Below are 23345 nucleotides of genomic sequence, written 5' to 3'. Positions count from 1 at the left end.
TGCCTATCCCTATTTGCAATACCCTAGGGCTGTCAAGCCTGTTCAAATCCTCCTGTTGATTTTCTTTTCATCAGGTCTACTTTTTGGCAATAAACTCAGCAATTATCATGGAAACAGATCTTTTGTGGCTCTTCTTTTGGATTCTTGGCCTCTGACATTCAAAGCCCATTGTCTCTAAGTTAAGTATCTTGTCCTCATTTTTCTCCCATCATAATGAAGTATCCTCTTACTAGCACAATCTTTCTAGGCTTTGCATCAACTATTATGCAAAGATACTTCTTACTATCCTCTGACTATACTGTGATAAGTTTAGACATGGACAGGAATGTATTTCACTGCCTTTCTATCATATTCAATCAGTGGGCCTGTTGGGGATTCATTCCCTACTTCTACAGAAAAAAGAACACTGATAATAAATGAAACCTCCTTCTATATATCCCTTTACCTCCAAATTAACAAAGCCGGTAAATTATTAGGCATGGAATTAGATCTTTAAAATATAACTTTGTTTGCTTAAGATAATTTTACCCACCTTAAACAAAAAAGAACCCTAATTAAAATTAAAACACAAATATTTTAGAGAAGACAGATACATTTGGAACACTTTGGTAAATTACATGTTTATTTTTTTTTGTCCTTAGCTTTAGTGTTGAGCACAAAGCGCTTTGAAGTAGTTATTGTGAAACACATTTTGTAACATTGCCATTGAAATGCACTTTGCTTCCTTCAGACATTCCAGTAGCTAATAGTCCCTGTGTTTCACTTGCAGATCATCTGTTCTCACCCATCCAAAGAAACACAAAATAAAAAATGATAAGGATATAAAGTATGTACAAATCAGTTACACCAAAAGCGACATGTATACAGTAGGTGAGGGCGAAAGGGATTGAAATGTAACATTAATTATTGTCAAATGGTTGAAACAATTAAGATAGCTAGACAGATTAAAAATAGCCATAAAGTGGTCAGGGATTTGCAGAACCAGAGCTGTTTTATCATGCTAAAATCTAATAAATTGTGAGTTTGTTCCATGAGAATTCTAGACATTTTCCCATTTAACAACTACTAATAGGGTTAACCTAGGAATTTGTAGCTTGAGAGCTTGGAGATATGGAAAGAAAGTGGACAGTTTAGTAGTGTTGAAAAGCAGATAATGGGAACCCATTCCTATTACAAGAAGAGACAGATCTTTAAGTTATGGGGCAAAAGAAACACCTCTATCTGTCGGTAATATTCCAGCACTCTTACTAAAGAATGCATGGCTTTCTTAGAATATATCTCTTACATGGACATCACTTGGCATATTTTCCCAAATAGAGAGGTATCTGAAACCCAGTATAGGGTCTAGACATGGGGCAGGAAGTCTGTTACTCAGTGTTTTTAAATTTTATTAATTTTCAAAAAGTCCCACAGGAACTGGCAAATGGGAAATCAAAAAGGGATTTACTAATACTGGTCCCTTTCAGATCTGCCATGGAAATAGAGGGCTCTAAAGGACTTTGAAAGGTCTAATGGATGCCACTGGCTTTGGGTAGGCCCACACTTAAGCCATATTATTAAGGAATCACAGATTAGTCCCATGGCTAAGAAAGGAAAAGCCTATCTCTGATGTCTTTGGCAAGTTAAATGTTCTCTTCATGTATGAGAATCATCATCATCATCATCATCATCATCATCATCATCGATAGTAAACAAGTTTCTAAATAGGGAGTAGGGCAATTTTCTCAGACAGAGACATTCCAGCCCTCCTTGATCCAGTTCTATCACATGCATATGTAAGTAATAGCTCCATTCTAGACAGCTGTGAGACCCATGTGCTAAAAAGATAGATGGTTAAATAACTCTATTTCCCTTCAGGGGCTTGAAGAAAGTATTTTAATTCTAGCATAGAGGAAGAAATCCACAGCTTGTTTAACTTCAATGGTCTTCTCAACTTAACTTGTATTCTTTCCAAAAAGGATGACTCAAAGAGACTGTGGATTTGAATACCCAGTCCAAATCATTATGTGATTGGGGGAAATTATTACTAATATAAGAAACTGCAAATAATGGAACTTACAAGCAACTTGGAATTAGGCGTCTAGATAACTGAATAAAACCCAACCCATGTGCATCGAAGACCCTGACCTTCATCTGCTTTAAGGAACCATGATGTCATGTTTATACTAGATAGCGAAGAGACAAGACCCAGAGCCTATGGGAATAGTCACTGAAGTTCTGCCTCTCCTCCATATACGCCTATCACTGGACTATAACCAGCTTCTTAGGAATACATAGAAGGCCCAGAAAACTGGGAGGCTGCAATGGCCTGTTGTCTGCCCCTGCAAAGTAGCTCTGTTTTTTACTTATATGAAAGAGCCCACAGTAAATGCCCTGAGAGTTGGCTGAGTGTTCTTGGACATACTCACCAACCCCAAGATGCCCAAGAACTAGAAATCTACTGAAAGGCATAGCCACTCTGTCTAATCTGGTTCTTCCAATTTTCTCCCATCTCTAAAATGGGGCACAGCTCCAAACATGCTGGTCTTCAAAGCCAGCCTGACCTTCTCTCCTTTATTCTGGACTCTTTAAGTGGATGAGTCCTTCTCTGCACTTCAAAGTGCCTCCACACTCTGCCTACCTGTGGGAGTGGAAGCCCAAGTCCACCTGACTGGTCTCCTGGACAGCAGTGACCACTCCTGGGTCCTCTCTGCTGGGCTAGCTCACCTGCTAAGCTCTGGATACTGAACGGAAGTAGATGAGCCTGCATGTGACACAGCATCTGTCATAGGAACCAAGGCATCATCTGTTCTTCAGAAGCCTAGTGGAGAAGCATTCATGGCTTGTGAACTCTTCTATGCAGCTGCTGTTGTTGGTTTGGAAGTGTCCATCAGGCAAACTGCCAGGAAGGGGACGAGATTCTGGCAGGCTGTTCTGAGTCCTGGAGTTGGGCTTTCGACCTGAACACCATGGCTTTGGAACAGGAGGCAGTAGCTTATTAGGCTGATCCAAGAGAGCTTGACAATATGCGTCTGAAAGAGGAAATGTACGGCGCTCCCAGGGCTGGACTATCTGTGAGAGAGTATTGAGGGCACAAGATCAAATTATCTTAAAAGAAAAAAAAATAAAGACCTCCACTTTTAAGAGCCCACAGTAAAACAGTTATATACAGTTTATAAAGAAACTATACTAACTACTTTGAATTTTTTTTTAGTAGAGTCAATTGTGGTCAAGTGACTTGCCCAGGTTCACACAGCTAGTAAATGTCTGAGGTCAAATTTAAACTCAGGTCCTCCTGACTTTAAGGCTGGTTGCTAATCCATATACTATATGCCAGTTAGTTGCCATAGTACCAACTACTTTTAAAAGAATAGGCAACCAAAAATTATTTTACAAGTGCAAATAAAAAATATCCTACAGCAAAATGTGTGGATAATCAGAGAAGAAGAGATAGGTAGAGCGAGTAATGACAGGAATCCAGAAGAAGTTTGAAGTATATAACAGAGCCAGAGGGGGGGAAAAATGAAACCAAATGGAGAAAACAAAGACTTTCAATTTCTTTATCTTGAAGTCTTTATAGTACCACAATACTAAGTCTAATTTACATATCCTTTGAAGAATACATAAAATTTAGGTAGGTATTTTAGCCAGTTCTACTTGAGGAAGATGACTATAGTAATAATTATTAATTAAGCATCAATTAAATGTTCAAAGCACTGTATTAAATATGGCATATATTAAGATGAAAATGGACAAGCACCTGCCCTCAAAGAGTTAATATTCTATATTATGGGAATTAACCTTCTAGGCATCTAGAGGCAATATATACACAGTTTAAAATTATTATAGCTTTTATACTTTCCAGAGTTCATCCTTAAGACCTTTTCGGGGACAGCTAGGTGGCACAGTGGATAGAGTACTGGTTCTGAAGTCAGGAGGACCTTAGTTCAAATCCGGCTTCATACACTTAATAATTACTTAGCTGTGTGACCTTGGGTAAGTCACTTAACTCCATTGCCTTGCACCCCCCCCCAATTTTAAAAACCCTTTTTGATTGGCTTTGGGGCATATAAAATGGGAATCAAGCTAACTGCTTAGAATGGAAGATACTAAATATATTTTTGCTGCAGTATTTTCAATGATAGAGTATTTTACTTGTCAAGGCAATAACAGTTGCCTATTCATAAGTGAATGACCACAAGGAGAAAATATTAGAAGTGGTTAAATATTAGAATAGGTTATATAGTGGCTTTATACACACACACACACACACACACACACATATAGTGAACATATATTATTTTTTTAATCTGATTTTTCTTATTTGAAATAGTGCAACTTCAGGGGCAGCTAGGTGGCGTAGTGGATAAAGCACTGGCCCTGGAGTCAGGAGTACCTGGGTTCAAATCCAGTCTCAGACACTCAATAATTACCTAGCTGTGTGGCCTTGGGCAAGCCACTTAACCCCGTTTGCCTTGCAAAAAAAAAAAAACCTAAAAAAAAAGAAAAGAAATAGTGCAACTTCAGAGAAGCAATAATTCTCACCTGTGCTGCATCATCACTAATATCAGTGGTAGTGGAACAGGTGTCTTCACTGCAAGAGGATGGCACAGGAGTCCTGTCCTTGATGGAAAGAGACTGCAACAAGCTGCAAGGTTCAGGACTGGAAGTTCCAGTGGAAGAATGGGCCAGATCATTAAAATTATGATTTGCTGTATCTGGAGATACTGGCTGGGACATCACTAGGCTTGCAGCAGGGATAGGTTGTGTTCCTCGACCTTCACTTTTATTGGAAGATCTGCTAAAAATTATAATGTGGGAATCACCTTCAGGTTACTCATAACAAAGTCCCATGATTAGTTGCCCAGACAACTCTTAGCTTTATTATCAACATTAGGAAAACAAAAACCAAATTTTCCTTCACTAATTGAAAATCCTGTTAGACCTAGAATCACGGATTATTAAAACTAGCAGATAGCTTACAATTTACATATCACTTAGTCAATACCTTGGTCTTCTTGTTAGTACTATTTTAATGCTTATACAAATAGTACTATCTAGTAACTTTAGGCCCCTTTAGGCTGGATTTTCTTCTTTAAACATATTGCAAAAATTTGGAATCTTATAGTACCTTAATTTTAAATGATGGGGAAACAGGGAAGCAGAGAAGTTAAGTGACTATTACAACTAAATGATGACAGATCCTGAATCAAAACCCAAGTCTCCAGACCCTTATATTCTCACTGTTTCTCACTAAAACTGACCTGGTCCCTCGTCTATGGGAAAGAGCAGATGCTGTCCAGGAGTCCCAGCGTGCCCTCTCAAGCTCCTCATATTTCAAGTGACGGTTCCGATAAGCATCATCAGATGTGTCTTCTAGCTAAGAAAAAAAATATCAGATTCAGTCATAATGATGACACCTACAATACCAAAATCCTCAGGACCATAATGCGAAGATGTAATGTTATATTGGGAAAACTAATGAACATTAGTGAGCACAGTGCTACCAACCAATGTATATATTAAAATATCTGCTGACATGTATGACATTCAAAAAAAGGAGATATTATGAGGATCTTATAAGCCCACAAGTGCTGAACAATTATGATTTGAAATACATATCAACTATGAAAGAGTAGTCAAAATGCTGGGTGGACAAAAACTATTACTCATTCTCTAATCTATGACTAAGGAACATCAAACCTAAGATAGTGTAATATAGTCTTGGCTTATTTATTTATTTTTTGGTTTTTGCAAGGCAATGGGGTTAAGTGACTTGCCCAAGGTCACACAGCTAGGCAATTATTGAGAGTCTGAGGCCAGATTTGAACTTAGGTCCTCCTGACTCCAGGGCTGGTACTCTATCCACTGCCCCACCTAGCTGCTCCCATAATATGGTCTTCATGGACAAAATGATGTTACTCATTATAACAAAAGTCATATCCTAACACACCTCATTGTGTTGGAGAGATGACCCTGGATTCTTGAAAGCCCTGTCACTGCAGTAGGCACTGGAAAAGTTGTGAGAAGGGGAGGTCTAATACCTTATCTGTTGACTTAGAACTAGCCTAGTTAAGCTGAGAGAGGTTCATCCACATTCAGAATCATGAATTTTTTGGGGGGGGTAACGAATTTCAGAGTCTAAGTTACATGTGCATTGAGTTACTTGTTAATGGGATGGAATACCCACACCATTAAACTTATAATTTCATTTCTCCATTAATGAGATTGTGTGGCATAGGGTCTGAGGAAGGAATGAAATTTTAGGAAGGAGGAAATGAAGATTTGATCATTAGTATAATAAACTATAGTGACACTTTAAATTTAGGTCCCTCTACAGGCTTTCTCTGACTTTAGTCGTTTGAAAGGGGAACCCTACATAAAGGCTTGGCTTGGATTAAAGCTCCTGGTTTAGAGGGTTTTTAGTGACTAGTGAAACAGAATTGTCTTTTTATTTTAAAGAGTTTATAAACACATACAAGACTACAGGGTTTTACAAAGATTAAGATTAGATAACTCTTGCACTACAAGATCAGCAAAGTAGTTACTCTCCTGACATTCTATAGAGAGCACAGATACACACTCAGAAAGCCATGGAAATTGAAAGTGAGAAATATACTGAAAGAACCATTTCTGATTATGTGTCAGTTGCTTTTTGTGTCTACAAGAATGTAACTTTGATGATGCTTCTCTAGTTTGCTAACCTAGATTTACAGTATAAGCACTAAAGTTGGTGTCACCGTGTTAAGAAATTTTGGCCAGAAAGGTGAAGAGGGCATGAGCAATTGATAGTGTTCAGGGTGGCACAGAAGATAAAGTATTAGGCCTGGAGACAGGAAGACTTCAGTTCAAATCCAGTCTTAGATTTAGGAAAGTCACTTAACTGTTGACTCAGTTTCCTCAACTGTTAAATGGGGATAATAATTCCTAGGACTGTTATAAAGACTGAATGAGATAATATTTTTAAAGCACTCAACACCTGCCTGGTATCTTGTAAGCACTGAATGCAGGCTTATGTCCTTTCTATCTACTTAGACAACAATTCAGCTGCAAGGTCTCCTGTTTCTCAAACCCATATAATTTATGTGCTTAAAAATGTCAGTACACAATTAAGAAACAAGTTAGTATCTGTCAGCAAACTTTGACAACCCACTTAAAGACAAATAGCCCTTTTTTATACAGAAAATGAACAGAGGTCAAGAATATAATCATTTATATGCTAGCTATTATTGCTTACACTTTGCTATTATTCTTCCACCTAAAGAAAGAATGGCATATTAGCTTGTTTTTTAAGGGAAAATAAAACAAAAACAAAAACTCCAACCAACGCAAAAAGCAAAAACTACCCCAAAACCCTAAAAAGAAAACAAATGACAAACACTGCACTCATTTGTCTTCATTTGTGTTTTAGCTATTTACTGATTGAACTAAAAAAATATTTAATGGGTTGATTGAATTACATTTGTTTTCTGAATGAAAATCTTAATATAATTGTTTTTAAATATGTAAACATTGAATTACATTTGTTTTCTGAATGAAAATCTTAATATAATTGTTTTTAAATATGTAAACTAACTTAGCTGAGGAAAGGTCTCTATTCTATTTTCATTTGTAAGTTCCTCATAGTATCACTGATTTAAAGGTATAGGGGTCCTAAGTGGTCTATTAAATTCAACAATATAATTTTATAAATGAAAAAATAAGACTCAGAAAGGTTAAGCAGCTCACCTGATGTTACTCAGATAATAAATAGCAGATCTGGGTTTGAATTGAGAATCTCTGGTTCCACTGTTTATCCTTGTTAGGAAGAACTAACATGAAAAATGCTGTATGCTACCATTTTTAAATAAAGTATACTTTATTCTTACCTTGGAATTCATCTGACTTAATGTTTCTGGTTCTTTTGATTCAACCAGACGCCAGCTAAAGAAAGGAGAACACAAAGAGTCAAGATAACAAACAACAACAGTTCAGAGTCTTCTCAAAACTACTTATCTTTTCTCTTTCCTTGCAGATAATATCTACAGACTTCTAAGATGATATCTATCCTATCACTGAGATGTTAGGAAGCCTAAGTGAGGAATGAAAGGACCTTGTGGAAAATTGTTAAACATTCAGTTCAATGAACCAACCCTTAAACAATCCACCAAAATATCAGGGTTACAGATTTCTCATGATCCCCGGCCCTGGTTTCCTTTAGACAACTTAAAACAAACTTGGCAGCTGTCAACTAAATTCAATTTAGATAATATTTGATTATCATCTAGACCTAGGTGATAAGTTTCTTGAAGAAAAGACTTATATAACTTTCACTAACAAGGTCACACTTTGGGTTGATTATAGATCAAATATTTCTGTTTGCCAGTCAATACTTCAATGGCAATATAAAATAATGCAATGATTTTCATTCCCTTCATGAGTAAGAACAACAATGGCACATTCAATTAAAAATAAGCTCTTTTAAGTAAAATGACATATAATCTAAAAATTTTAATTAAGTCATTCCTTAATTGCTGATGAATGTTTAGAAAACAAGCAGTTAAGGTACTGACAAGAGAACAAAAAAAAAAAGAAAACCAAGGTGATGAAAATAAAGGAAATGCCCTTTAAAGGAGTGGTGATAAAATGAAGAAAACCAACATAACAACAATTTATAAGATTATCAATCAATTATTAGATTAGTACATTCTCTGAGAATTCTGGGTCAAGTAGGAATACGTTCATATAACATAGTAGATTTGTCATTTCACAGATTTAAAAAAATGGTTCCCACTTAATCTCATTATTCCACACTCTAATTTGGCAACTTCTCTATTCCTAATAAAAGACAGTGATATCAATACTATTCTCAGAAATGGTATCTTCTTTACCATTATTAAGCAAATTTTTTTCTAAACTGCAAACCAACTGTTTTATACCTTGGAGTCAGGATCTCTTTGTACTGCAATTTTTCAACTCGAGCAGCAGTTGCCATGGACATGGGAATCACAATGTTATCGATATCATAGGAGTTTTCTGATCGCTTCTTCTTTGAGGTTTGCTTCAGTATGAGCCACACGTAGCAGAAATGTAAAAGTTATATCATGATATTAGCACCAAATCAATTAGATGTGAGAACTAGGAGAATGATTTAGCAAGTTTAACTATCACTTGTGCTTTCATTTTGCTGATTCATAATTGTCAAATTCTAAGAGAATCACAGGAGAACTTGAAAAGAAGTCTAAGTAAACATAAGGCTGGTTTAGCAATTTTTTGAGTTAAACTTCAAGGGGGCCTAGGAGTCCATGGATCAATCTCTTTAGAACTAAGAGTTAAATCACTTCTAGTAGTGTCTAGATCTATTGAAAAGTCTAGTTCTATAACAATTGAGAGAAATCTCTTTTTATGCTTAAGTTAACTATCCAGGTCAAGAAATTTAATTGACTTGACCAGTTACAAGATGCCTTTAAGTCTGATATTGGTTGGTCCAATCTAAAATAGATTTTGAAAACCTGAATTTACTAAGTCCAGTGACTTTATAAAGTCTCAGATATCTTCTAAAATTTGTTCATAGTTTTACATAAAAAAATTTTAAAATTCAACTTTAGTTTTTGTATCATGCTTATTCTCTAACCCCCCGAGGCCTACCTCTTCTATCCTTCTCCACAGTATTTAAATGGTTCCTTGTAACAAAGAAAAACTGTTCAGCCAAAGAAAAATTCAATAAGGATTTCACCTGACAATACTATTTCTACTACTTTTACACTGCTGTACATTCAACTAAAGGTTTCATTGTTTCTTCTCTAGAATCAAGATTATTATACTTATTGATAATTCAGTTTCTTCTTTTTTCTATTCAGATGATTGCAGTCATTGTTTTTTCTGAATTTTTCATATTTGTTTATTATTTCATAATAATGTTCCATAACATTTATAAGCTAGATACAGCATCAGGAGAGATAGTTAACACATTTCATGAGTCAGGATGAAAAGAGATCCTGACAGCTTAGAATAATGGGCTTAATCTATTAAGATTTAATTTATTAAGGATAAATGTAAAGTTTGATAGGTGAACTAAAAAACCTGACTCTTCACAGGCATGTTGGGGGAGGCATGGGCAGACAGCAGTTTGTCTGGAAAAGATATGGGGATTTTAATAGAGGGCAAAAAGAAGATAATGTGATATATAATCTTGTACAAGATTAAGAAAAAGGCAGCTCCTAGAAATAAGGTGGTGATAGTCTCACTGTATTTTGCTATGGACAAACATGGAGAATACTGTGTTCAGTTCTGGCCACCACAGGTTAGTGAGGACACTGATAAGCCAGAGGAGGTCAAACAGGACAATAAAAAGTCTTGATTACATGCCATATGAGAATCAGATGAAAAAGAAATGATTAGCCTGAAGAAGAGAATTCAGGGGAACCATGATTACTGTGCTCAAGTATCTGAAGGGCTGAAATGTGGCAGAAGGATTCAACTTTTCTTTTTGACACCAGAGGGAAGAGTCAAGAGTAATAATGTGTGGGAGTACAAGGGAAAATTTAATCTGTAAGACAGAAAAAAACTTCCTAACAATTAAAGCTACCTATGAATGAGACTAGTTGATTCAGGAGGCAATGGATTTTCCCCTCACTGGAGGTCTTCACACAGAAGTTAGATGAACTTTTGTCTCCTAAGTTGTGATGAAGATTCTTTTTTGATTTGAAATAGACAGTTTTTAGGTCCCTTCCTACTCAGAAATGCTTTGATATATGACAATCTAATTAGCCATTTCCTCCCAGAAGAGAACTTGCTCTGTTTTTCCATTCTATACTATTGGAAAAGTTCTATTATTAATATTTTGGTAGATGTCAGGCCTCTTTGGTATGGTTTTGATCTCTTTGGGGTATAGACCCAATATTAGAGTTATTGAGTCAAAGGGCACAAACAACTTAGTGACCTAAATTGACTAATTCCAAATTGCTTTCCAAAAATGATCTGATTAAGTTTACCACTCAACTAATGCAAGAGTGTCTATTTTCACAAAGGTCCTCTAACATTCAATTTTGTTTTGTCATCTCACTGAGTTGCTTTACTTTCTGTTTCTCTTACTGGTGATTGTAGAATTTTTAAAAATGTGGTAACAAATAATTACAATGCTTTCTCTGAAAATTCTATTAATATCCTTTGAATATTATTTAGTGGGAAATATAAATCTCACATTAAAAGGCAGTATATGGAAAGAGTGTTAGATTTGAAGTCAGAAGAGACAAGCATTGGGACATAGCACCTCCCATATTTACTAGTTGGTTGGCCATGGACAAAATAATTAACCTCTTTGAGCCTCAATTCTTTCATTTGTAAGCAGAGGAATAATAATAATAATGATAATGTTGATGATGATGATGATGATTGATGATATGTGACAACGCATGAGCTGTTATGAGGCCCAAATAAGAACTTGTGTATGTTTATTCTGCAAAAGTTAAAGTAATATATGTCAATTATTATTTGGGATACCAAGCCAGAGAGGATAATCATGGATAAACATGGACAGGTCACATTTAAATCTTAATTTCAAAAATGTAAAAGGTTAAGTCTAGCTATTGAACTTGGCAGATTGATGTAGTTTGTATACAAATAATGTAGATTCAAACTCTTGCTTCTCTGTAGGCAAAAAAATGCAGTCAAGAAATGCTGGTCATGTCACCATGAACAAAGTCCTGCTTTTTCAGGGCCCTGAGCAACTCTCTATGGCTAGAAACTGTAGAAAGGATGCCAAACTGAATCTCATGAAATCATAGATCAGAACCAAAAAAGCATGTGCATTTAAGGACTTTAATCTATGTTCTAATACTAAGACAGCAACAATTTTATATGCAATGTTATGCCTATATAGATGTCCCCAAAATTCTTGCAACTCCTTTTAGTTGATGGTCATTTTAATTTTAACCATGACTCACCAAGGCAGAACTAGTTGAGGGCTGGCTGAATGATGGTGCTGCAGAACTATCAACAATGTAAGATGACAGATTGTGCTCCAAAAGACTGGGTTTCAGGGTCTGAGGACTGGAGGCAAATACGCTAGGACTGGCTGTTGATCCTTTAAGGTGTCTTCCCTCCTTAAGAGGTGAATCTGTAGGAGATCAGAATTCCAGAGGCATTTAACAACAAGCAAAAATGCAAAGCAAATGGCTCAGACAAAAGTGAAGGTAAAACTAATAAAATGAATATGACCTTGGAAAAGTGTTAATTGATATGATTCTGGATATGAAAGGGAGCAATTAGAAAGAGGAAGTTATCAAGCTATAATAGTTCAAAGTAAGAAACTATAATATTTCCAAATGAAAACTTTGTGTTATGGCCCACAGCTTCAAAAATAAACACAGAACATGCATCATTTTTTGACAGGCACTCATTATATGAGGCAAAGTTGATACCAAGATCAAAATGAAAGTCTCTACCCAAAATGAATTTACAGTCTATGAGAGAAAACAATACATGGTAAAGCAAATCCAAAATGTATACAAAATGAAAGAAAGCAAGCCTTGAGGAAATAGGAATTCTAAGACCTGGAGGTGATGAAGAAGGGCATGGATGACAGTGGAGAAAACCTGTGCAATGCCATGGTTGACATGCAACATGCCAAGTACAAATAGGTCAGTTAGTGTGTATGATATGGAAAATCACTGAGGTAATATGTAACAAAATCTAAAAAGATAAGTTGGAGAAAGAAAATGAAGGGTTCTAAATGCTAAAGAAGAAATCCTATTTCATTCAAGGCAATGGAAGCTACTGAAGCTTTTTTTAGGTATAACAATTTGGCAGCTTTGTGAAGGATAAAGTGGAAACTTCCTATCAAGAGGGACTTGATAGGAAAACCAAACAGTCCAGGAGAAAGGTGAAGAGGTAATGAATTAAGGTAGTAGATGACTGAATGTAAAGAAAGAAAAACATTTCAGAAATGCAGAAACAGATTTGATAAGGCTTGACAACTGACTGGATGTGAGAGATGATGGAGAAGAAATTGTAGAGAATGGTTCCAAGCATGATGATACCTTCAAATAAAAATATACAGGCTGGGAAAAAGGGAAGGACTAAGGGGAGAAAAATACCAAGCTCTTTTTTTTACCCATGTTGGGAGCCATCATATTGAAAATTTCCAATATGTAGATGTTAAAACAAAACTATAGTTTGGGATAAAGAATGGGACTGGTGATAGAAATCCAGGAGTAATCTGTATAGTGATTCTAGTTATATGGGAACAGGTAAGAAAAGAGAAAGAAAGGCGAAGGGAAGGTAGAGTCTATGGTAGAGCTCTATGGCACATTCAAAGGTGAATAATGATCCAGTGGAGATTTTGAGAAGGAATGGTGGAAGAGTAGAACAAGGAGAGAACAATGTCACAAAAGTCAAGGGAGGAACAGGGGTTCAACGCTTTGAAAACCAGCAAAGATCAATTAGAGTGAGAAGGGAGGCAAAATAATTGTATTTAACAATTAAAAGAACACTGAGGGCAGAGGAGATCCCATCTCAAACTATATTATAAGGCAGTTATCAAAACAATTTAATATTGGGGGGAGAGAGAGAGAGAGAGAGATTCACCAACAGGCTAAGCACACAACATATAGAAAGAAATGACCTTATTAACTTAATGTTTGATAAATCCAAAGACATCAAGTGCTGTGCAGATTAGGATTCACTATTTAATAAAAATTGATGGGAAAATTATATAGAAATCACAGAGTTCAGAGAAAAGATATATGTGGCAAAAATATTTACAGTTTTTCTTTTTTGTTGTTATTGTTTATGCTTCATTCTCAAAGAGGACTATGGCATTCAGGAAGGAGATAAGATTTGTGAGTGAAACTGGATGAGGGAGAACCATGCAAAGTCATCTGCCTCACTCTCTCCTTGAGAGGTCCAGTGCAAGCTGGAGATGATCTCAGATGCAGCGGGAAATTTTGACCTTGTTGAGCTAAATTTTTACCTAGTACTCAGTTTGTAAATTGCAAAGCCCATTCAGTGATTAAGGATAGGTAAAAATGAGGCAAAGAATGACCTCTTTTATCTAGTCAAAACAAATAAAATCAAATCAATCTGGAAGGGGAAGGAAAAAAAACTAGAGCCTGAGAGGTTGGCTAAACAAATTATCACTTATGATTATAATGGTAATAAAGTGGTTTCAGAGAAACATGGGAAAGTTTCAATGAAATGACACAATGAATAGAATCAGGAGAACAATTTGAATTACAACATTGACACTATAATAAGAAAACAATTCTGAAAGACTTAAAACCTCCAATCATTTAAACCAGTTAGATGGAGAACAAGATAATTCTTCTAGCTCAGCAGTTACAGTTGTTACCACAGAACAAGGAACCAAATAAGAGGTATAAGATCTTTAAAAATCAAGAGGAGAGAACATTTATCCCTAATGAACTCAGCACACTTCCTCTCCCATCAGCTTCTATGAATTCAATGTGCATAAACTGATCTTTGGACTTGTACTCTGAGGTCTGTTCGGGGCTTTTCCTCTTGCTCAAGTTTCTGCTGATATATTCGATTCCTGCCCTTGTACTGAGGGTCTATGGCAACAAGTAGAGTACCTTAACTCTGACTAGACATGAAGGGAAGAGGGGAAAGTGTAAAAGGGAAAAGTAATGCATTTGCCTATGGCAATCCTTCCCAAAGCTTATAAAAAGGAATTGATGCTAACTCAGAGGAACAAGACTGGGGAGAACAGGGCTGGGGGCCACCTGAATTGAAGAGAGACTGGCTTCCATTTGTTACATATAAATTCTCTAATGAAGGAGGAGACTAACACATCTCTCAAGTTCAATTTTAGAGGGTAAATTCAATATGAAGAGGGGAAATAGTCAAAAAGTAAGCTATAAAGAAAGATTAGGAAAAAAGACTAAAATCACTGAAGATCTCAGGAGTAAGAAAATTCAGATAAAAATCAAGCACAAAAGTTTAAAAGCATGATAAATTAACAGAGGAAATACTAAGACCAGAAGATGAGCAATGATAAATAAATGATTATAAATTTCTCTAAATAAATGTTGTAAGACAAAGGAAACTGAACTAGTACCTAATGAACTGCAGAACTTTGTAGAATGATTCCTAAAAATAATGGAACTGCAGCAAGACATCCCAGAATGGTTCAATAAAGATTAGAGCTTGAGGGAAGTTAGGAAGAAATAGTAGAACAAGTAAGGACATTACAATAATTAGTAGAAAAGAAAAATTTTAATTCATAGTGGTATGAATTTCCAAAGAAATAAAAGAGAACAACAGATTAGAGTACAAATATATTGAAGTAAAGGACAAGCTGAAATAATATAATATTGAATATATTAATACTGAAAAAACATATGACAAAGAATTGGAAACTGAATGGTTACCTATTCATTGAGGAATGGTTGGAGAAGTTTGGTATATGAATGTGATATACAATTATTATGCTACAAGAAATGATAAAGGATGTAGTTTCACAGAAAAATGGTAAGACCTATAAATCAATGCAGAGTGAAGCACAAGGTGTACAACAAACTATTTGAAAGACTTAGGAACTCTGATCAACATAGTATTCAACAACCATTGCAGAGGACTCATAATCAAAAAATTCTAGATAGGAGATGGATTCAGAGTCTGGATTCTGGCATATACTTTTTAAAAAAATTTGTTCTACTTTATGTATATTTATTTTTTTTAAAGATTTTATTTATTTTGAGTTTTACAATTTTCCCCCTAATCTTACTTCCCCCCCCCACAAAAAGCAACTTGCTAGTCTTTACATTGTTTCCATGGTATACATTGATCCAAATTGAATGTGATGAGAGAAGAATCATATCCTTTAAGGAAGAAACAAAGTATAAGAGATAGCAAGATCAGACAATAAGATATCAGTTTTTTCCTCCCCTAAATTAAAGGTAATAGTTCTTGGTCTTTGTTCAAACTCGACAATTCTTTCTCTGGATAAAGATGGTATTCTCCATTGGAGACAGCCCCAAATTGTCCCTGATTGTTGCACTGATGGAATGTGTGAGTCCATCAAGGTTGATCATCACCCCCATGGTGTTGTTAGGGTGTACAGTGTTTTTCTGGTTCTGCTCATCTCATTCAGCATCAGTTCATGCAAATCCCTCCAGGCTTCGCTGAATTCCCATCCCTCCTGGTTTCTAATAGAATAATAGTGTTCCATGACATACATATACCACAGTTTAAGCCATTCCCCAGTTGAAGGACATTCATTTAATTTCCAATTCTTTGCCACCACAAACAGAGCTGCTATGAATATTTTTGTACAAGTGATGTTTTTACCCTTTTTCATCATCTCTTCAGGGTTGGCATATACTTTTTTTGGAGAAATAGCTAATAGAGAAAATTTTTTATTTGATTATAAGTATTTTTTTCTTTAGGTTTTTGCAAGGCAAATGGGGTTAAGTGGCTTGCCCAAGGCCATACAGCTAGAAAAATGATTATAAGTATTTTTAATGGATTTTGAAGCATGCTCTTTTGTGAATCTTTTGGAATAGTGGTTGGTCATTTTTTTTGGGGAGGGGTCAAATCATTCTTTAATACAGTTGGAAAAATTGGAGCAAAGCATAAACAATTAACTGACTCATCTTGAATTTATAGGGCTCCAAAAGTTAAACAAAGCTCTTTATATGTATATAATATTAAAAAAAAACACTAGAAAAGAGAACAGCAATTTCATCAACCATGAAGGGGTGAAGCAAAATGTAGCCTTAAAAGTTGCCAAAACAAGGTCTATTACTCTCTTAGATCATAAAAGATTGTGAGGTCAAAAAATAACTGTTAATCCACTGAGTATCATCATTAATGAAGTAACAAATGAAAAGAAAAATGGGAGACAAATGCTCAAATAGGAGACTACTTCTGTTACAGATGTGAATAGATGAGACTTCTATGCTGGGGCAGATTATCTACCATATATTTATATATCTATATCTGTATCTATATATATGACTTGCTCCTCTACATGGGAGGAGCTACCAAGAATAGTTGAGAAATTAAAATATATGCAAAATAAATTTTACAGCTTCTATCTTCAAATCTCCTTAATGAGTTAGTTCTTATCATAAAGTAACAATAAGTAAGAAGGAAGGGCCTGGAATAAATGTAGAATTATAAAGGCTTAACTAGTAATCCCCAAACTCTCCTGCAACCAGTCTTCTCATCTATCACCTCCTACTTATTAATGTATATGTTTCTAGCAAAATAGTGTTACAGAGAAATAGGATAAATTCAAACTAGGCAAAAAAAAAATGGTGAAATGTAAATTCAGTCAAATTACAATATTAACAATCTATATTGTCCTCAACACAAAGGATGGAATGTGAGCCACTTACCAATGTGAGGACAACAGGGACTTTGCATGCCAGGGCCTCTCATTTCTCCAGGAGTGTTTCAAGTTGTTCTTCTAAGGAACTGAGCTGTTCCTTCTCTCATTCTTCTTGCTGTTTGAGCTCAACCAGCACAGCCTGAAGACGAGTCTTGAGTGCCAGGTTTTCTACTTTGATGATGAGATCTTCCTGTCGTTTTGCTCTCCCTTGGGTCTCTTGTAGTTTACTTTTCATCATAATATCAACTTGCTTCTTAATTCTCATAACTATCTGATTTGTTTCCCTCGTTTTCTTGGCGCTGTTCATCAGATTCATCAAGCTTGTCTTGTAATTGCCTCTCTAGGTCTTCTTCAGTGTCAATGATGTTTATATCTTCATCATCATGAGGATCTCTCTCATCTTCCTCTTCACTACTGCTGCTAATATCATTAAATATCTCCCAAAGCTCATCATGTTCTGAGGAGCCATGGCCCTGCTTATGGCCACTCATTCCTGGAGAAGCAATATCTAAGCCTGCTAGGGAAACCTGGTTGTCTGCTTCTTTTGTTTCATCTTCTACAATTACCTCCCATCTGGCACTGACAGCTTCTGCATCTGTACTGAGAAGTCTTTTTACTTCTTTTTCAACCTCAGGTGATTCAATATACTTCTTCTTGGCTGTCTTGCGAAATCTTCTCTTTTGGACATTCTTGAGTGGTAGAGTGATACCATGGTTCCAGATGAATTTCCTCTCCCTATCCTTATCTTTTTTCTTACTCATTTTTGGATCAGTAGTAGTAGCAGCAGCAGCTGGTTCTTCTGGAAGTGGGTAAAGATCCCCATCTACACTGCACACAAGCATCTGGCAGATATCCGCTGTCTTGTAAAAGGTTTTTTTATCTATGGTTTTCATGGATTCAGTAACGCAGGGCAGGTCAACCACCTTCGCAGCTAACGGGGCATGATCCACTCGGACAATTCCATGACGTTCATCTGCATGTAATTCAATGGTCAATTTATCTTTCAAGTTCACATTTCCAGACTGTATTGCCCTTCTCACAGTGGAAACATATTCTGGAGGTAGATGTAATATAAACTGACTTTCCAACTCATGGGGAGCATCTTCTTTGTTCTTGCTCATCTTTTGTTTCGAAACAGTCATTCCTTTCACCTTGCTTCACAATAAATGCTTGTAGCATTCAAAACCTTTCTGATAGCCCATAATTTATGGGAAGATATGGTCTTGCACAGAATGGGGTAAATTGTGAACTCACAAAGTAGATCACAGACCTGTTGAAGTTCTTATCTTAAAAATCTTGAGTTCTGGATCTTGGAGGTCAAATGATCTTACACAAGCCTGAGAGAACAACCGGAGCGTGGCTCCTCAGCCCTGCATCTGAGGGCAGAGTCTTGGTCATTGTTTTGATCAAATTTATGAAGTCTTTCAAAGGTGATTATCTTTATACTATAACTGTTACATGTAAATTGTTTTTCCTGGTTCTGCTCATATCAGTTTATTTACCTAGTATAATTTTTTTTCTAAAGCCACTCCCTTCAAAATTTCCTCAGCACAATAGTATTCCATCACATTCATATGTCATTACTTGTTCAACTACAACATGAACCCCCTCCTGCCAATCAATGATAGACATCCATGTAGTTTCCAATTCTTTGCCACCCAAAAAGTTGTTATAAATATTTTTGATTATAGAGGTGCTTTTCTTCTTTCTTTGAATTCTTTTGGATATAGACTTTGTAGAGGTGAGTCAAAGGGTGGACTAAATTTAACAGTATTTTGGGCACAGTTCCAAATTACTTTCCAGAATTGTTGGAGTAGCTCTAACAACAGTACATCAGTGTAACTGTTTTCCCATATTCCCCCATTTCTACACACAGCAGAGATCGTGGTTTCCCTACATAAAAAAAGAAGGGGGGCGGCGGCTAGGTGGTATAGTGGATAAAGCACCGGCCTTGGAGTCAGGAGTACCTGGGTTCAAATCCAGTCTCAGACACTTAATAATTACCTAGCTGTGAGGCCTTGGGCAAGCCACTTAACCCCATTGCCTTGCGCAAAAAAAAAAACACCTAAAAAAAAGAAGGAAAGAGCTTTGAAGCCATTTTGGAACTATATCACAATCATACTACTTCAATTTGGACATATTTCAATTTCTTCCCCTTGGTGTTCAAATTGAGACTTAAAAAATTTGCAGTTATCTTTGTGGAAATAACTGAATGCATGATAAATAAGATATACAAAAGAAAGAGAGTAGGGAAAGAAAAGGAAGGCCAAGGATAGAACCTTAGGGGACACCTAAATTGAGTGGTCAGGAAAAAAAAAACAGGATATGGAAATGTTATAGAAGCTAGGAAACAAGTACCCAGGAGGTAATGGTAAAAAGTTGTAAGGGGAGAGGAAGTAGAATGAAGATTATTTTTAATTTTTTTAAAAATTTAATTGAGGCAATGGGGTTAAGTGACTTGACCATTATCACACAGGCAATTATTAAGTATTAGAGGCTGCATTTGAACTCAGGTTTTCCTAACTCCAAGGCTGATGCTCTATCCACTGTGCAACCCAGCTGCCCTGGAAGTAGAATGAAGATTGAGAAAAAGCCATCACATTTTTAAACAGAGATAGCTTATAACTTTTTTCTTTTTTTTTGGTTTTTGCAAGGCAAATGGGGTTAAGTGGCTTGCCCAAGGCCACAGCTAGGTAATTATTAAGTGTCTGAGACCGGATTTGAACCCAGGTACTCCTGACTCCAAGGCCGGTGCTTTATCCACTACGCCACCTAGCCGCCCCAAGCTCAAGTTTTCTTGAAGGAACTTCAGGAAAGGTCTGGATCAGGGAAGCTCGAGGGAGGCCCTTAGCCACAGTGCAGATCAGAAACCTGGTCTTCGGACCACCTAGCCGCCCTGATAGTTTATAACTTTTGAGGTAACAGTAGAAAGGACTGAAAACTGAGGGGGAAGTATAAAAGGAGAACAAGATTGGATGCTTTTGGGTAAAAGTCTGGCAGTAACAGGAAGAAGGGAATTGGAGGACAGCTAGAAGGCATGTCAATTTAAAATGAGGCTTTTCAAGAGCATAGAAGAGCTACGGATGTTTGAACCCAGTAGAGAAAAGAATTAGTAAATAGGAAGAAACAAACTGTAGGTTAAGGTGAAGGAGTAGGAGTCACTATTACTTTAATAAACACTACTTTTCCAATAATAGAAAGATGAAGGATGATTTTCAAGTTATTTTTAGGGTCTGTGGATAAAGTGAAGTGAAGCAGGAGACACAAGGAGAGAAGAAAGTTGTGATAACCAAAGATACATTTTTTTAAGGGTGAGGGTCAATTATTCTTGCTTGAAATATTGTCATGACATTTAGAGAAGTTTGCTCCTGGAGTAAATACTGAAAAGTTACCATTAGTGTCAAGTAGTTTTGCTTGGAGGAAAAAAGATGAGGATTAATTTCCTCTTTTGGTCCCATCAGTCTGAAGGTAGAACTTACTAGCTGGACTGAGAGATGGTGTTAGCCCTGGGTATGCAGTGGAGAGAAGTCGTGAGCCTTTTATAAGAGGAGACATTTTCAGAGCCTCATAGGTTAGTCGGTCTTCTTTCAGAAGGGCTTCAAAGTGCAAGTGAAGAGGGCTACCTAGATATAAGAGAAAAGATTAGGTAATTTTTATGTACATTAAAAGAGGCCTTTCACACAAATTAAGGATAATACTCAGTAATAGAATTAGCATATGTTGGAATTAATCAGTCTGCAGGATTATTTTTTGCAATAAATATTTAAGATCAAATTTTTAAAATTCATTAGCAACTAGAAAAAAGGCCAAATTAAAGCTCTCTTCTATCTAGTTCTTTTCTGAAAGCAAAATTACTATAATGAATTTCTTTATGGGTGAACAGATACCTAGAATTCAAATAGCCAGAGAGAAGAAATTTTTCTTCTACAAGTCTTGTCTAGAGAGACTAATTCCAAACTACTTTCCAAAATGCTTGCACAATTTCATGTTTTTTTTATTTTTACTTTTTAAGGTTTTTGCAAGGCAAATGGGGTTAAGTGGCTTGCCCAAGGCCACACAGCTAGGCAATTATTAAGTGTCTGAGACTGGATTTGAACCCAGGTACTCCTGACTCCCGGGCCGGCGCTTTATCCACTATGTCACCTAGCTGCCCCAATTTCATGTTTTTAATAGAAGCTAATTATCATATCCATTTCCCTAAAGACCAGCCAATATCACATTTAAAGTTTTTTTGGGTACCATTTTACTCAATGTAAAGTAACAAGTTGTTTTAATTTGCTTCCTTAATTATTAATATATTGTGAGAAATTTTAAAGATGGCTGCAATTTAAATTTCTCAATTTGAATACTATTTTTAATTTTTTCTTTTAAATTTTATTTGAAAATTCCTCCCCATTCCCCCCTCTCTCCTTTCCTCCTACCCTCCTCCCTCCTCACTGAGGAAGGCAAGCTACTTGATGTAGGTTAAAAATGTATATGACAGTAAACATAACCCATTCACACAGGGCTAGGTGGTGCACTGGATAGAGCACCAGGCCTGGAGTCAGGAGTACCGGAGTTCAAATTTGGCCTCAGAAGCTTATTAATTAACTAGCCAATGGCCTTGGGCAAGCCACTTAACCCCATTTGCTTTGCAAAAACCTAAAAAAAAAAATAAACCACTCACACCCATACAAAGTTAAGAGAAACCTCAGGAAAAATAAAGCAAGAAAAAAAAGGGTGCTTCAGTCTCTATTCAGAATCCCATCAGCTCTCTTTGGGATGACAGCATTCTTTATCATAAATCCATCAGAGAAATTGTGTCAATCACCCCCCACCAGTTGCTACTGCTAGCAATATTTCCCTCCATCCTATTCCCCTACCCCCATTTAATTCTATTCTCTCTCTCCTTTTGCCCTGTCCTTTCTCAAAATTGCAAGAGCTTTTTCCTTGCCTCTTTAATGTGAAATAACATTCCATTTTACCTCTCCTTTCCCTTTCTCCCAGTATATTCCTTTCATGACCATTAACTCCATTATTTTAATATACTACTCTCTCTTGAGCCTTGTCTATGTACGCTCCTTCTAACTATCCAATAAAGGAGATTTACATGAATTTACATGAGTTATCAGTATTATCTTCCCATGCAGGAATACACATATTTCACCATTATTAAATCCCTCATAATTAGTCCTCCTCATCTATGCTTCACTTGAGATCAAACTTTCTGGTCAGTTATGATCATTTCATCAGGAAAGCTTGGAAGTTTCCTGTTTCATCAAATGTCCATTCCCCCCCAAAAGAGGATGTTCAGTTTTGCCGAATTTGCTGATTCTCAGTTGTAATCCAAGCTCTTTTGCCTTCTGGTATATCATGTTCCAAGTCCTATAAGCCCTTAACGTAGCTCTGAAATATGACTATAATATTCCTGGCATTTTTATTTTGGGATCTCTTTCAGGTGATTGGTGAATTCCCTCAATTTCTATTTTACTCTCTGCTTCTAGGATATCAGGGCAATTTTACTTGAAAAATTAAGTCTAGGTTCTTCTTTTGGTCATATCTTTCATATAGTCCAGTAATTTTAAAATTATTTCTTCTGGATCTATTTTCCAGATCAGTTGTTTTCCAATGAGCTATTACAGTTTCTTCCAGTTTTTCATTCTTTTGGTTTTGTTTTATTGTTTCTTGATTTCTCACAAAGTCATCAGCTTCTCTTAGTTCAATTCTACATTTTAATGAGTTAACTTTCTTCTGAGAGATTCTGCTTTTTAAGTCATTTTTCTCTTTGTTAGCCTTTGGGACTGCCTATTCCATTTGACTCAAACTGATTTTTAAGATGTTATTTTATTTTTTTAGTTTTTTGCAAGGCAAATGGGGTTAAGTGGCTTGCCCAAGGCCACACAGCTAGGTAATTGTTAAGTGTCTGAGACCAGATTTGAACCCAGGTACTCCTGACTCCAAGGCTGGTGTTTAATCCACTTCGCCACCTAGCCGACCCTAAGATGTTATTTTCTTTGGTATTTGTTGATGTTTTCTTTACTAAGCTGCTGACTTG

The 23345-nt window shown here is 36.3% G+C and overlaps 2 protein-coding genes across 2 annotated transcripts; both read right to left on the bottom strand.

The window, feature by feature from the left end:
* Positions 1-601: 601 nt before the first annotated feature.
* On the bottom strand, positions 602-17405 carry LOC141495881 (KAT8 regulatory NSL complex subunit 1-like). Its single transcript, XM_074197729.1, has 7 exons — positions 17319-17405; positions 11904-12076; positions 8898-9019; positions 7848-7902; positions 5244-5359; positions 4525-4780; positions 602-3051 (listed from the first exon to the last, which is right to left on the bottom strand). The coding sequence occupies exons 1-7, from the start codon at positions 17359-17361 to the stop codon at positions 2782-2784; spliced, it is 1035 nt and encodes a 344-aa protein (XP_074053830.1). The 5' UTR covers positions 17362-17405; the 3' UTR covers positions 602-2781.
* A 71-nt stretch (positions 17406-17476) lies between these two features.
* On the bottom strand, positions 17477-20784 carry LOC141495882 (transcription initiation factor TFIID subunit 7-like). Its single transcript, XM_074197731.1, has one exon. The coding sequence runs from the start codon at positions 18451-18453 to the stop codon at positions 17566-17568; it is 888 nt and encodes a 295-aa protein (XP_074053832.1). The 5' UTR covers positions 18454-20784; the 3' UTR covers positions 17477-17565.
* Positions 20785-23345: the final 2561 nt, after the last annotated feature.

Source organism: Macrotis lagotis, chromosome 8 (assembly GCF_037893015.1).
Source record: "Macrotis lagotis isolate mMagLag1 chromosome 8, bilby.v1.9.chrom.fasta, whole genome shotgun sequence".
NCBI lineage: Eukaryota > Metazoa > Chordata > Mammalia > Peramelemorphia > Peramelidae > Macrotis > Macrotis lagotis.
Note: the sequence above shows the minus strand (reverse complement) of the source record. Positions and strands in the feature narration are given on the sequence as shown.

Coding starts and splice junctions, on each gene's coding strand:
- LOC141495881 (XM_074197729.1), bottom strand. CDS start 17,361: ATGAGAGGCCCTGGCATGCAAAGTCCCTGTTGTCCTCACATTG. Junction 5,360..7,847: donor TAAGTCAGATGAATTCCAAG/GTAAGAATAAAG, acceptor TTTTTTTCTTAG/CTAGAAGACACATCTGATGA. Junction 4,781..5,243: donor TCCCATAGACGAGGGACCAG/GTCAGTTTTAGT, acceptor TATAATTTTTAG/CAGATCTTCCAATAAAAGTG.
- LOC141495882 (XM_074197731.1), bottom strand. CDS start 18,453: ATGACTGTTTCGAAACAAAAGATGAGCAAGAACAAAGAAGATGCTCCC.